The 16038-nt window shown below is 44.2% G+C and overlaps 1 protein-coding gene across 5 annotated transcripts in view; it reads left to right on the forward strand.

Annotated features, from left to right (window-relative positions):
- ACADSB (acyl-CoA dehydrogenase short/branched chain) overlaps window positions 1–7887 on the forward strand; it is a 43325-nt gene extending 35438 nt beyond the window's left edge. For all 5 annotated transcript variants that reach the window (XM_049646572.1, XM_049646571.1, XM_049646575.1 and 2 more), the window contains 2 exons: window positions 1025–1124; window positions 1860–7887. In XM_049646572.1, the coding sequence (XP_049502529.1) occupies window positions 1025–1124; window positions 1860–1930 (171 nt within the window). In that variant the 3' untranslated portion in view covers window positions 1931–7887. The remainder of the gene's footprint in view (window positions 1–1024; window positions 1125–1859) is intronic.
- The last annotated feature ends 8151 nt before the right edge of the window (window positions 7888–16038 follow it).

Here is a 16038-nt window from a genome sequence, read left to right on the forward strand (position 1 = left end):
TGGAGGTCACAAGTCTAAAGTGAGTATCACTGGGATAAAATCAAAGTGTCAGCAAAACTGCCTTTCGGAAGCTCTGGGGAGAATCCATTTCCTCACTCTTCCCGCTTCTAGAGGCTGCTCACATTCCGTGACCTGTGGCCCCGTCCTCCGTCTTCAAAGCCAGCGGTAGCGTGTTCAAATCTGGCTTGAGCCATCCTGCCTCTGTCTTTCCCTTATGAGGACCCTTGTGATGCCATTGGGCCCACCCAGGCAGTCCGGAACCATCTCCCTCTCAAAGCCCTTAACTTAACCACATCTGTGGGTCCCAGTGGTCATGTAAGGTAACAAACATTAGTTTGTGGGGATTAGCATGCACACAGATTGGGGGGCCATTACAGTATTAAACATGCTTGCCCTCAGGAGGCCCGCCTGCCTCTCCATTCTCTTCGCAGCTTGCGCTGACCCCAGCCCACTTCCCCTCAGGTCCTTGAGATCGATAAACCGTTCGCCCCTTGAAACCCTCCCACACGTTCCTCAACTTGACATGTCCCCTCACTCGTCCTTTGGGCCTCAGCGAAGCTGTAATTTCTTCACACTGTTCTCCCTCTACATCACATCAGCTTCCCTAGCCAGTTCTCCTTGCCTCGTAGAGTTGATCACTTTCTGTAATTGTTGGTTTGATGTGGGAACCAAAAGACCAGTGACCGTCGTATACCGCCCCCAACCATCGTTTACCCAGTGGCTGGCGGAGTACGTGATGTAAAGAAGGCCCTTTGTGTATATATTTGCTGAGTAACGATACCTGTCGGTGTGCATAGGTGTCTGAACAGTACCCTAACGTTCTTAAGAAAATAGGAATTTTGTGAATAAACACGAGTCGCCAAAAATGGCGTAGAGAATGGGGCTGAAGAGACAATGCGATCTTACAAAGTAACTCCGATCGGCGGACAGCAGTGGCTCCACGTTACTAAAATATTCCGCAGGAGTGTTTATGGTGCATGAGTTACGCGGTTTCAGCATATTATTTGCTGCTTGGTTTTGGCAGATTGCAGGCCTCACAACCAGTAAGTGTATCGAGTGGATGGGAGGAGTCGGCTACACCAAAGATTTCCCTGTGGAAAAATACTTCCGAGATGCAAAAGTTGGTAGGTAGATTTTTTTACGTCTTATTTTGTTTTCTTTTATTTGCCTCTGTAGCTGTGTGGCCTGCTGTATATGTTTGGTTTTATATTACCGTACTTAGGCAAAGGCAATTGTAATCTCTTCACTATTGTGTTTATTGGCTGTCTTCTTTTCTGGGGCTGGGCTTTTCTCCCCCACCTCTTCCTTCAAGAAGAAGGATGGATTTATATTTTTTAAGGCATCAAGTTGCCTTTATAAACGCCTCAACAGAGCTTTTCGCAAAACTGCAACCAAACTGACTTGTCATTTTTCTCTTACCAAAAATGTTAATACGTTTGATTCGTTTAATGCCGTTCTTTGAAGCTAAGTTCTAATTTCAGAAGCCTAGCGCCCCATCAAGCCTGAGCTGTCTTGACGCTCCGCTCCCAGGCGGGAAGACCAAAACAAGGAGCTTTGAAAGCTGTCTGTTTCAGAGTGACAATCCAGGCTCATGCGTTGATAGATTGGAACAATGAACTTCAACCGTTTACTACTGATTCTGGAATCAGAATCCAATTTCCAAATGGAATATTTTCATCTCTTAGGCAAAATGACTTTGTCATATAGTACCATATTCAGGGGATATTGAATGATATCACTAGTGACAGTTTTATAGCAAATATACAGAGGTAATGTGTAGAAGCTATGTCTTAATGTAGACATGTAGTTATGGGTGCACTCCTAATTTTTTTTTTTTTTTTGCTCCCTTTTTATTTAAGGCACAATATACGAAGGAGCTTCAAATATCCAGCTCAACACCATCGCAAAGTGCATTGACACAGAATACTGACGTCCACAGGGACGGGCCTCTCCCCCTTGTCGCTGGTATAAAAGTCTAAACGATCGTGCCTTTTTGTGGAAGTAAACCTCCATGGCATTGAAGTATTCTGTTCAAGGCCTTAGTCATGATTCTTGGGATTGATCTTTTGTGTTTTATCTTTCCAGTCTGCATAAATTAGGCACCGGGAAATCATTTTTCAAATTTGGGAAGAAGGGCATCTGTGTTTTCTCCAAAACTGTTGTTAAAGTTGTACACGTGTAAATCACTTCAGCTTCAGGGCAGACAGATGTTTCACTCTGTCAGCATTTGGAGAAATGCATGTGAAGTATTACGTACAGACATGACTGCTTTATATTCCCGTTAAATCTTTATTTTTTGGATCAGAGAAACATTTGTTATAGTTGGCAATTCTATTGATCGATTCAGTTCTAAGTTACTAGCCTAGGTAGGAACTGAAAATGTATTTAGAAAAATCTAAAAAAAAAGTTTTAAAAAAATGTTTATTTTGAAGGAAAAAGAGAGAGAGAGAGTGGGCAGGGGAGGGGCAGAGAGAGGGAGAGAGAGAATCCCAAGCAGGCTTCTCGCTGTCAGCAGAGCCCAATGCAGGGCTCTTATCTCAAGAACCGTGAGACTATGACTGACCAGGAGTTGGAAGCTTCACTGAATGAGCCACCCAGGTGCTCCTAAAAAAGAAGGTTACTTTTAAAAAAGAAAAATCTGGGGTGCCTGGGTGGCTTAGTTAAGCGTCCAACTTCAGCTCAGGTCATGAGTTCGAACCCCATATCGGGCTCTGCATTGACAGTGCAGAGCCTGCTTCGGATCCTCTGTCTCCCTCTCTCTCTGTTCCTCCCCAGCTCGTTCTCTCTCTCTCTCTCTCTCTCTCTCTCTCTCTCTCTCAAAAATAAACATTAAATAAATAGATAGAAAGATCTGAAAGTTCTAGTTCTAAATGGAAGTGGGTGGAAAATAAGGGTATAATTCTATAGGTCATATGATTGAAGACATTATTTTAACAAAAGAAAGCAATACGATTTGTTCCTATAATTGAGCTGCGTAAAAGATGCATTTCATGATGTTTTCAGCAGATCATTTTAAAAACAAGTTCTTCTCGGGGCTCCTGGGTGGCTCAGTCGGTTGGCCGTACGACTTTGGCTCAGGTCATGATCTCGCGGTTCGTGAGTTCAAGCCTCGCGTCGGTCGGGCTTGTGCTCACAGCTCGGAGCCTGGAGCCTGCTTCAGATTCTGTGTCTCCCTCTCTCTTTATTCCTCCCCTGCTCGCACTCTGTCTCTCTCAAAAATAAATAAACGTTAAAAAAAAAAAAAAAAAGAACAAGTCCTTCTATTAGTTTTCAAGCATAAAGTTTAAATAGTTTGATTTAATAATCAGAATATATTCAGTATTATAATATTCATTTTATCACACACTGTTTTTCAGCAACATCATTTCTTTCTGTATTTGAACTGAATAGTATTTCCTCAAACTTAAAGTTATTGGGCTTGACCATGAATAGTAATGCAGATGCTGTGTTTTGGTTCAGTGGTTCTCAAGAGGGAGAAATCTTGTCCCTGTAAAGAAGTATATCAAAATCTTATAAGGAATGAGTTAGAAGGGGCCTGTAGAGTTTGAAAAAGCATATTCAGTGATATGGAAAATAATATAAAAATAATTTTATATCTTGCAAGGCAAAAATCTATTTGTTTCACAATACAAATTACAGAAAAGCAAAGCTCTACAGAATATAGAGCTGGTGATGCCATCTCTTCAGTATTGGGGATTCTCAATCAGGAGAAAAGGACTCTCCTCCCCCCTCCCCCAAGCCAGGGTACATATCCTGAGTCCCCTCAGGGAAGTAGATGACAGATGGATTAGAGTTTTGTCTCTTCTGAAAAGGTGGGATGGGTCAGAGATGTTGAAAAATGCTTCAGGGTTCATACTGCTGCTGTATGGGAAGCATTTTAGTCCATAAATGAGAGGATCATGCTTATTAAGAAAACCTGACATTTTTAAAGTAATTTTGCTTTTGCACCTTCATGTTTCTTGAATTGGATTAATTTCTGTGATGCAAATCATAGTTAAATACTCAGAATTGGTAAATACAATTGAGATAGGAATTACTTTAAAACATCAGAAAGAAATAAAGACAAATACAGATCTTGGATCAAAAGAGATTACGTCTACGTGACTTTCAAATAGGAAGATGATAGAAATTCCTTCATTCAGTCTTTCGGAACAAAAAGGCAGTGTAATCTGATAAAAAAACAAAAAAAATAGGGGAATGGATGAAATGCCCTAAAACAAGGCTAGACGTCTAGTCTTTAATTTCTGTGATTATGTAAAAGGTGGACTTCACAAATAATGCAGAAGCCAACATTAGTACCAAAAAAAAAAAAAAAAAAAAATCCCACTGGTTCCTGTGGAATTGTAAAGACGTGAAACTTCAAGGAACCTCGTGTTGGAATTAGCAGCATTGGAGAAACTCCTGTGTACGTCCAGACCTTGAATGTATATTCATTGTTGACAAAGTTCTAATGATGTGTACCTTTGTCCATGTTCACAAAAACCAGTTGCAAGTTAATTCTGTAATCTAGTTAATGCATCTACCTTCTCGTATTAGGGAATTATTGTGTCATTTTGCCTTTTACCAAAAAGGATGTCGTGGGTTTTCCCTGTAGTTCTTCCCTTATACCTTTTCTTAATAACCATGACTTTAGGGGCTTTAAAACGGTCTATCCCGAGTTTGTGTCTAATGGAGAATGAGCTGGTTCACCTCCTGAAGGCTGTCATTTTTCTTTGTGAGTTTGAGGATTGGGCCTTCGTGGCTCTCAGGAGTTTCAGACTTGAACCCAAACACCAAATACGTCTTGGCTGTATTTGTGTGGAAGGAGCTGGACTCAACCCAACTGCCAAGTCGGTATTGTTAGAGATTTCATTTTACAACACGAAAATGAATCAGTGTCAAAAGATTTTAGAACCACGGAAAGATAAACCTGGAAAGACCTTAGAGAACTATCCGGCCAACTCTTCATTTTAAGCGCGAAAGATTCATGACCCAGAATGTTTGCCCAAGGTCATCCACCAAGGACAAAACAAGACAAGAATCCAAGTGTACTGGCTCCCGATACAGTGTTCTTCCTCCTTCCTGACATCATCTCTGTTCAGCAGATTTTGGATTTCATTCTTATTATATTTCAGTATGATTGTTGATTTATTTCTTTTAACTGACCAAGAGCGTTTCAGAAGTGTTGTGATTGATCAGTGTCATGACTTACATACATTAATCTCCTGCCAAAGACACCAGCTGCCATCGGTTGAAGCTGGCATGTCACATGTGAAGATTATTGTGTATGATTTGGTTTTATGGTTATGACATATGTTAGCAAATGCATTTAGTTCTATCCTCACTGTTGTATTTTGCTGATCCTTCATGAAGGGAACGGTGTATGTCAATCAGACTACTCAGTGTCACAAAGTCCGTATCCTATGGAGAAGGAAAAACTACGGCACTAAGTTAACTGGAGATTTTTGCCGCTCTGACAAAGCAAAATCGTTCATTCCACATACAGATGAAGTAACAAAATGGTGTAATCTTCCTGCAAAATACATAACACTTTTGTTTGCCAGCCTGATAGCTTGCCTCTCCTGTAAGCCAATTTCGTTTTCAGAGAAGAGGTCCTACGATATAGACCAAGTTTAAATTCTGATGCTAAAGAAAATTTTACTGGAGGACCCTTTTTTCTTTTTTTTTTTTCTTTTTTCCTTTTTTTTTTTCAGCAAAATAAGGAACTCTTCAGTTTGAGAGGTCACCTGTTTTGAGCACACCTTCACAGGATAGATCTCGTCTAGCTGATATTTATACCTGTGCTTTCTAGTACTACTTCTGGAAATTTTATATCGTTGTGCCTTTTACTCAGTGATCTTCTATAGCCCGACGCCGCAGGTTTCAGCCTGTCTGTTCCCCGTTCCCTCCTATGCTACTTTAGAAATCCAGGTATCGGTCGTTCAGCGATTTGTGCCGAGCATTCACTGTGTCCAAGGGTCGAAAGTGCCCCAAGGGGATGAGAAAGTAGATGCTTAGTGAAACGTGTGCTGATCTCAGGGGTCATTTTTCTGTCCTCGTTGGTGCCTCCTCACACAGAGATGGAGTGGGAAACTACCAAGCCCAGCCCTATGCAAAAGTACTTCTTTAGATCCTTTAGAATAACACTAAGCGCTAACGTCTCTTGAGCTCTTCCCATGTGCCACCTGCTATTCTGTGCTTTTGATACATATTAACTCACAACAACCCTTTACGGTAGGTGCTCCTGTTAGCCCATTTTACAGGCAAGGAGACTGAGGCATGGAGAGGTTCAATAAGATGCTTATTGGTACATGACAGAAATGATTCAAACTCGGGCAGTCTGGCTGATGAAGGCCATCCCAGGTTCGTTCCTCCGGTCTTACGGGTTTGCTCATCTTCAGGAGGCTTCCAGTAAAATGCCAGGATGATCTTTTCAAACAGGGAAGGGTAGCTAGCAGGCCTGCAAAAGAAATCATTAGGGGTGGTGGGAGCCTGTGTGTTTTGGGAGAAAGACTGGGGAGTGGGGTGGATAGGGTGATGGAGAGATGTGGCTGAAAGGAGAGCAAAGTACTAAAAAGGGCACTAAGGCAATACCAGAAAATGTCCTGCCCTCCAGAGTGATCTAGAAGTTTCCCTGAGACAGGAAGAATGAGAGAGCAGGATAAAAAGCTGAGTGGTGGTATAGGATGTTTGATGTGCAGTTATCTGTATGGATAGCTACAATATAAAGGGGAAAAGCTAACTTTGCAAAAGTTACTTGTTTTTAAAGAAAGCGTGGTAAGTAGGAAACAAAATAAGGTAGGGGTACAGCCAAACATAATAGGTATACATGGGTTAAACTCACCCATGAAAAAGAAAGGATGTTAAGATGGGACAAAAGGAAAATATAACTCCCAGCTACCTACAGTTAGAAACGCCAACAAACAGGAAAGTTGAAGGGAAAAGACCGCACACCTGCTTCAAGAAGTACCAGCACTGAATTAAAGGCACAAATAGTCGTAAAGAATATCCATGAGAAAATAGGAAGATTTCGCCAAGAAGGCCCACTAGTCGTGAACTTTATGTCTCTAACAACATAACTGGGAACTATATAGAGCAAAACAAATGGAAATACAATGAAAACCATCGACAAAACCATCATCCTGGGCGCTGACTCAGAAATCAACCAGCCTAGTAGAAAAAGGTAAGAACAGGATAACAGAGGATTGGGATAGCAGAAGTTACAATTGGTGTCAACGGGGGCAGGACTGTCCTTTTGAAATGCAAAAGAACGGCCCTACTCCAGGAAATTGCTACAAATTCTGGGAAAAAAAAAAAAACCCAAATTTTACAGGCAACCTTCACCATACACGATGGTAAGTAAATAAATAACAAAAAGATAGAATACAAAAAAGGGAACCATAGCTTTAAATAACTTTGGTTAATTACAACATGAAAATACAGGTTACGATTGTGGACAGAGGCGTGGGAAGCCCAGCTGTCTTGGTCGGGTGCCTAAGGGAGGACAGCCAAGAAGGCGTGTCCCAGACTCTTAGGACAGCAGAGTTTGTAGTAGTGAGAAAGTAGAAACGTAGCGAGAGAATAAACAATGGAATCACACACTGTACATCCCATGTGGCAGTTTAAAAGAGTAAGATCCACATAACCTCGAATATTTGCCCAGAATGGTACAGATCTATCTATTTCGGTAAGTCAAGCATGCATAGAAATTTTTAGAATGAACTCAGGAAGTGTGGTGGCCACGCTGATAACTGCACCGAGGGCCTGTGCTGGCTCGTGAGAAGGTAGCCCTGGGGGTCATTGGCATCATCTGTACTGTTGGAAGTCTTATAATGGGGTGTAATAGTACTTGTAATTAAATAAATGTAAGAGTAATTGTGATTTGAAAATAAAGCTACCTGAAGGGTTGCTGAGAATTTTCACTTTGGTGCATCATTTTACCTTTCACGGACTTTTCTGCTTTTCTTAACGAGCTACAGCCAAGTAGGCAGCTCCGTCCAGCCACACAGGACACTAGGCTGACAGGACCGAAAGGGATCTGAAACCTAGTCCCTTGAAAGGTTGGCCTCTGTGGGTAAGTCGCACTGGCCCAGTGTAAACAGCTGTCCCGCACAAAGCCATGTACGTCTTGCTTTGCTGAGCAGGACTTTCCCAGGGAGGTTTCTCGCACTCAGCTGCAAACTGGGCCACCTTCACTGGCCTTGATGTTAGCATCTTGCCTCTTGTCGTAATTTGATTTTATGTGATGGGACCTGAGATCTCCAAACCTAGTATTTATGACCTGCGAAGGAAAACTTTTTTTTACATTTTAGATGGCATATAAATATGTTCATAATATCCTCAGTTTTGCCTCTTGCCCGCAAAATATTTACCGTCTGGCCCTTAGGGAAAAGTTTGCCAACCCCTGATTAAATTATTGCCCCTTAAATCAGATTCTACGGAGAAGGTCAAAGCTAGTCTGTTTGGAAAACACCAAAAAGAAAATAATAATAATAAAGGAAGACACGATGTTCCCTGAGACCTTGGGTCATTATTCCCTTAATTTTATTTGTAGCCTATCTGGCCCCATTGGCTCCCTCCTTCAATCTCTAGCAGCGTTCAAGTCTCCCGTCTTTAAAAAAATAAAACTTCCCTGTGGGGCACTGCCCCATAGCACTGACAGGTGGTCACATGGCCACAGGCCTCAGCTCAGGGCCTGCTCCTTTAATCTCATCTTAGCTGACATTCACTTTTGTCAGTGGGCTTAATACTCTCAAAAATTATCTTTTTACCTTTAATTGGTGACCTATTATATCCATTCCAAACTCTACTTTTGGCCACCCTCTTCTTCCTAAAGCTCTCTGCTTCCTTCATTTTTTGTTTTTTGTTTTGTTTTTGACAAAACACCCAACTGTTGGCTGACGCTACTGGTTTCTTTTAAATGGAAATTCTACCATTTATCAAGATTCTACCATTGTACCTCTTACCGTCCTCTGTTCAAAGCCTTCACTGAGCTCTAGAATAACTGAGTCTAAAAAAGGCAGACTGTGGAATGCCATCCCCAGAATTTGCTGGTCATTAGGTCCGATGCTTATTTTCAGATCTGCCCTGGCAGGATGTCCAGCAGGGTCTTGGAAATTTATGTCTAAAACGCCTGGAAGGATTAGGGTGGGAGGGAGAGACTTGGCAGTCTTACGTAATTACTGATGGTGTAAAGACTGACGAAGTCCTCAGGAGAGTGGAACAGCCCTGTCACAGACCTTCTGCCCCTAACTCACCTGAGATCCTGCTCTACCGGTCAAATCCCTGGGCCTGGAATCCGTTTCAGAATCCCTCGGGGGATTTTTCATTGCACACTGAGAATTGAGTGTTCCAGGGATTCCAGCCCCAGAGTCCACGTTCCTTTTCAACTTTCCAGCACCCCAATATAGCAGGACCAGCTAACAAAAGCCCAGACCTCCCTTAAATACCCACCTGTTTAGAGGGCCAGAGAGGCAGCAGGTGGAAGGGGCAGGACACCTTCCCCTTCACCCTACTGAGTTCAGAGGTGACTAGCTCATTACAGATTACCCTGCTTCTCTCCTCATGTGGTATTGAGAAGCTATGCACCAGCTGTTTTCCTAGTTCTGTGGAACCAAAAGCAATTTAGGGCAATGTGTTCATTGCATTTCTCCCACACCAAAATAGGAGGCTCGGTGGGGCTTGTTTAATGAAAACTTACCTTTATTAGCAAGAGAGTTAATGATGAAACTACGGATAAATTACCTTAGATGCAGTGTTTTAAACCTAATAATTTTTCTTAGAAATGGATTTTTTTTTCTCTCTCTCTCGGCGATGTAAACTAACAAGTAATTCCAGAGTCTTAAGGTTTTGTACCTTTGGAGGGTCAGGGAGGCTGGAGGGAATACATCTGGTTGAGTGGCTTTATTTTGCACGTGGTCATATGACAGAAACCTATCACTGTTTAATGTATGCGCAGTTCCTTTGCACATTAATACTCCGTCTTATCAACCCAATTGATTTTTCCAAGTAGACAAAGGCTAAGGATATGCTCATTGATTGCTGCCAAGCTCATTTTAAGCGTATTTTAATAAAGAGCATTTTTGCAACTAAGACAGCCCTGTACTTATCCAGTGGGCAAGTCTTGGGAATTACTCAGATTGAAATGTACTAATGTGAAAACAGTTGCCGGATACAGAAAGGTGTGTTTTGTTTTTGTTTTGTTTTGTTTAAGATTAAAAAAAAAAGGCAATTAGGCTCTGTCAACCGGTCATGTTCTCACAAACCAGGTTGTCATTTGGTGCCGGCATTTGTGCGGTCTTCGAGTTAACGCACTTCTCAACCTCAGTGGACCCCAAGTTTGTATAGATGTTCGACACAGGCCAGCTGATTTTTTTGGCCTGGAATTCGTTCTGGGCCTCAGCACGTAAGGGCAGTTTTCCAGAAGAATCAAAATTTCAAAAAAAAAAAAGTCGCTTCATCACCTCTGACTAATAGATGGTGAAGAACCTGAATCCGACTCAAAGACTGCAACATTCACCACTGGCCCCTTGGGGGAAAGGGTTGCACATGATGATGCAAAAGCCAGAATGTTCCACAGGCATCTGAAAGGAGTATCTCTTGAGAGAAAACCCTCATAGTTGTTAACAACCAGCAGAAGAGCGTGCTCTCAGGGTGGGTTCTTTGGTTGGTTGGTTAGTGTTGAGTCTCTTGTGTGACTTCTCCCAAGACTCATTTCTCTCGTAGTCCTGTTATGGTCCTAGGGCCTTAACTCCTAACGGTTTTTCGGCCCCTAATTCCTCTATCATTTTTGCTACTATCTCAGTCAGTGGGTTTCCTCTGAGACCTGTGGCAGTGTCCGCACGTCCTGTGGAAAGAACACAGGATCCCCCAGCATCTCCGCAAATGCCCTCTGAGGGTTGAACCAGCTGGTCCTGCGTGTTCGTGAGCCTGGAGCTAGCCTTCAACTGGGGGCCGACCCGCAGTCTTATTGTTTTGTCAGTGATAACATCTTTAGCTAATGAAGAGGGGTACAATTGCAGGGACTTTAATTTGATGTGGATCCACTGAAAACGTTTTCACATACATTTTCATTGTTCTGATTGGTAAGGGAATCTTCATTCAGTAAAGAAGGCGTAGGGGCACTTACTTGACTGGCTCAGTCCATAGAGTGTGCAACTCTTGATTTCAGAGTTGTGAGTTCGAGCCCCACGTTGGGTGGAAACGTTACTTAAAATTGGATCTGAAAACAACAAAAAAGAATGTGTAGTGTCCTGTTTGTGATCACTTGATTATTATGAGTTTTAAAAACGTGAGTGGATCACCTCTAGGAGGATTTTCTTTTTTTTCTTTTTTTGAGAGAGAGTGTAAGCAGGGGAGGGGCTGAGAGAGAGGGAGAGAATATCCTAAGCAGGCTCTGAGGCAACAGTGCAGAGCCTGACTTGGGACTTGATCCCATGAACTGTGAGATCATGATCTGAGCCAAAGTCAAGAGTCAAACACTAAACTGACTGAGCCACCCAGGCGCCCCTCTATGAAGATTTTCTATTTCTTATTTAGTTCGAGCTTTTGTGTTTTCTAACTTTTATATTTGTGTGTTCTATTTCTGTTAAGATCATATACATGCTCCTGAGCCACGGGAGTTTTAAAAATAATTTTATTCATAATGTACAAAACTGGAATGTATTTTCATTAAAAATGCAAATTAAAGTTAATGAAAAATTTGAAAATTATTTTTACCCGTTTCCCAAAGTTATTTTTAAAGTACTTAAAATCATTGACGTAAAAAAGCAAAATAACACTCTAGCTATAAGACATTTTCATTTTGGAAATTTGAACTATTTATTAAATACTTTTTATAAAAAAGACCATTCACAAATCTAGCATCCAGTTACCATCGAGTGGGTATCATGTGCCGTGCATGTTACATGTAGGTCACATAAATAATCCAAGTTAAAAGTCATGTGAATTATGAATATCGCATCATGTCAGCCACCACGTAAAACTGTTGGGAAACCATACCAATTCATGGAAAGTTCTGGTAGTGCCCACTGGAACACAGAGGAGCCAGAAAGAGGAAGCTCATTGCTTTGGGAAATGACCATTGACTCTGCAAGAATGTACTGCACTCTTGTTCTCTGAGAGGAACGATTTAACAAGTCAGTGAATTTGTTTCCTGAGCAAATCCTCCTTCCCCCCAGAGCAATATCTGAGAAGAGGCTGAGAGCCAGGGGTCATCAGGTCCTGGCTTTCAGGGGCAGGGTGAAAGTGTGTCTGTATCTTAAGAACAAGCAAGGAGGCAGCCTGGGGAACCCCCCGTGGGTGCTGATGGGGGTGGCAGGGAGAAGCCCATGCAGAGGGAAGGCCTCCAGCAGTCCTGAGCCTAGGGAAGCACCATGGCCCCAGGGGTGGGGGTGGGGGGGTTCTGAGGGAGAGTCCAGGCAAGGATCTGAAGGTTTGCAGCTGAGCCTGAGGTCGTGAGGATGACTGAGGTCCTCTTTTTTTTTTTTTTTTTAATGTTTATTTTTGAGAGAGAGAGTGGTAGCAGGGGAGAGGCAGTGAGAGAGGGAGACAGAGGATCCAACGTGGGCTCTGTGCTGACAGCAGAGAGCCTGAGGCGGGGCTCGAACCCACGAACTGTGAGATCATGACCTGAGCCCAAGTGGGACGCTTAGTCAACTGAGCCCCCCTGGCGCTCTGGGTGCCTCTTATTAGTAAGGGAAAAAAGATGGAGAAATACATCAAACTAAGTTGGAGGGATTAAGAGGTGGTTTGTGAGGTCTTCTGAAATTAGGGGATGCATTTTCTTTTCTGGATGAGAGAAACTTTTGGGATAGCCAGGGACAGAAGGGAGACACCGGCCAGAACCATGAAAAGCTTTGGTGGAATCGCCCAATTTGGGGGACGAGTCAAAGAATCTTGCCCATCTGATATTGGTCCTCGTAAATTCGCACGTTGAAATCCTACCCCACAAGGTGATAGAGTCGGAGGTGTGGCCTTTGGGTGGGGTGGGGAAGAATGAGATTAGTGCCCTTATAAGCGGGACCCCAGAGGGAGCCCTGACCCTTTGGGCCATGTGAGGACACACCAATAAGATGACCCTCATCTGACACCGAATCTGTGCCATGATCTGGGGCTTCCCAGCCTCTGTGAGAAATAAATTTGCTTATAAGACACTGCTCCCTGGGGCACCCGGGTGGCTCAGTCGGTGAAGCGTTTGACTTTGGCTCAGGTCATGATCTCACAGTTCGTGGGTTTGAGCCCCGCGTCGGGCTCTGTGCTGACAGCTCAGAACCTGGAGCCTGCTTCGCATTCTGTGTCTCCCGCTCTCTGCCCCTCCCCCGCTGCACCCTGTCTCTCTCTCTCTCTCTCTCTCTCTCTCTCTCTCTCTCAAATATAAATAAAAACATTTTTAAAAATTAAAAAAAAAAAAAAAAAAAAGATACTGCTCCTGCCCCAGCCTCCAAAAGAGCTGAGACCAGGTGTTGAGAAACCATCCATGGGATGGATGGCCAGGTAGGAAGAACAAATTGGTCCGAGTAGCATCTTAATAAGTGTTTCCCCTTTCTTTTACTCATCATTTCTAATCAAGCAGGAGTTGCCACAGGAGCTGAAATATCATTTGGAAAAACAGCCGGACGGGGCCAATGGTGTTTGCCAACATGGCTCTCTTTGCGTTTGTACTTTGTTAAGCCACTTGGATGGAGGAGGAACGAGCCTTGTCTCTGTTACGTCACATAGCTTGGAAAGCCCAGAGGCCCGAGGTCCCAGAGCCAGTTGAAGCAGCAGCTTACCAAGGCCAACAGGCTTAGGCTCTTTCCATCTCTGTGCTTCCCGGACATCATCCTGAGCCTGGGGCCTAGGTGGCTGCAGCCACTGGAGGTGTTACCCACCGACACAATCATGTCCAAGGAGAGAAGAACATTGTAGAAGCCGTGGAAACAGATGGCCTCCACAGACTACTCTTCGGACCCTCCTGGCCAATTTCGGGTCACGTACGCACTCCAAAATCCTCCCTTGGAAGGAAGGTAGGATTGTCTCCAGATCAACAGCACCCACCCAGGAAAGATCGGCTCCCTGACATCCACGGCTACCGGGAAGGGGTAGTTACCAAAACAAAATCTAGATCTGCTAGGAAGGCAACAGGGAGTGGATGCTGGCCCGGTGCATCTATGTTCCAGAGCTGCCGGAACAAAATACCGCAAATGAGGTGGCTGAAAACGACAGAAAGGCGTTGTCTCACAGTTCTGGGGGCCGGGAGTCTGAAATCAAGGTGTTGGTGGGCTCATATACCCTCTGGAGGCTCTAGGAGAGGATCCTTCCTTGCCTCTTACTAGCTTCCGGGGGCTGCCAGTCACCCTTGGGGTCCTTGGCTCATGGCAGCACGGACCCCAACTCAACCTCATCATCACATGGCTGTCTTCCTTCCGTGTGAAGTATCCGCATTTCCCGTGTCTTCTAAGGACACCAGCCCTATTGGATTTGGGGCCCACCCTAATGTGGTGTGACCTCATCTTCACTTGATGACACCTGCAAAGGTCTTATTTCCTAGTAAGGTCACACTCATAGTGTGGGCATGAATTTTGGGAGACACTGTTCGAACCTGTACATATGGTAACCAGCTGTGCCCACCACTGAAAGAAGACATGTCCTGGGTCAGGGGTCTCTGTGAAACGCAATGAATGATTCAGAATGGGTTCCTACAGAGGGTGGATCTGTTTAGAGGCCAGTGTGGTCTTGGTAGTGGCACATGGAAAGCCCAGTCGCCAGTGGGCCGCCTTCGCTGGTTCTGCCTCCAAAATAATTCTTCATCTGTACATCTTTCCATCTCTACTGGCACTTTAGTCCAATCCAAGGTGTGATCTCAGTCTGGGGACAGTACCCCCTAATTAGCTCCCAGCTTCCTCTCTTCCCGGGATCCAACCCATTTGCCACCTATCCGCCGATGACAGTCTTTTAAATGTCAGTTGGATTCTATCTCTCCTCTTCAATGATTTTTCTAGACCCGTGCTGTCCACTATGATAGCTACTGACTAGCCCCGTGTGACCATTTCAATTTAAGTTAGTTAAAAATAAATAAAATGTGACATTCGATTCCTCAGGAGCACTAGCCATGTTCCAGAGCGCTCACTGGCCACGTTTGGCTGGTGGCCACCGTATTGGGCAGCGCAGCTATAGAGCATTTCCGTTATCGCGGAAAGTTCTGTAGGTCTGGGCTGCTCTAGAGGACGCAGCAGCTGCTTCCTCCAAAGAACAAACGATGCCCAGAGTGCCTGACTAAGCAAACATCATCGTTCTCCAAGAACTTTTGGCTTTGAAGCAGTGTGGCAAGATTAATTTTCAGAGATTGTTTTGGTGTTCTTTTGGTATTTTTTCCTTTCCCTTCTCCCCATTCAAGGAGGTTCCGTGATCCTTGCCTCACACAAGGCTGGCAACAGCCCTTCCTGACTTCTGTTCCTATTTTCGGCAGAAACAGAGTTTGAAGGAGAGGAGACACCTAAGTCCAATGTGGACGATAAGGCTTGAGGAGAGATGACTGTCTCCCAAATTAAAGAGGGGTTTCCCAGGTCAGGAGAGGAGAGAGAGGCCTTCATGCCTTACGTGTAGCCTAGACTAGCATCCTGGGAATGTGAGCCAGAGGGAACGGTGTAGGGGACACCAGGAGGCTGGATTGCAGGCAGAGCCTTCTGGCCTTGATCTCAGACATGTCCCAGACGAAGCAGAGAAGCCAAGCAAGGAGGTGCCCAGACAGTCCCAGTTTATGCCTGTTGCCTCAGAATAATTGTCAACAGGGCCGTCTTTCACTTTCAGAAGGGCTTCCCAGTTTGGGCAATAAATGATAAGGTCGGCCTACCTAAGTACCTCATGTTGTAAGTTCAGAAAGCCACCAGGGGTAGGACCACCTACCTCCTCACAGGCCTCAGAGAGGTGCCACGAGCCATGGTCCATGTGAGAGGAGCATAGGCTGAGAGGGAGGAGAGGGTGCTTTACTTCCCCGAAGTCAAGGTGGTTGAGGGTCCTACAAGGAAGGCAGCCTGGCATTTTGTTCACAGGTGGATGCCTTACTTGGCCCGTAGATTG

This window comes from Panthera uncia, chromosome D2 (genome assembly GCF_023721935.1).
Source record: "Panthera uncia isolate 11264 chromosome D2, Puncia_PCG_1.0, whole genome shotgun sequence".
In the NCBI taxonomy this organism is placed as follows: Eukaryota; Metazoa; Chordata; class Mammalia; order Carnivora; family Felidae; genus Panthera; species Panthera uncia.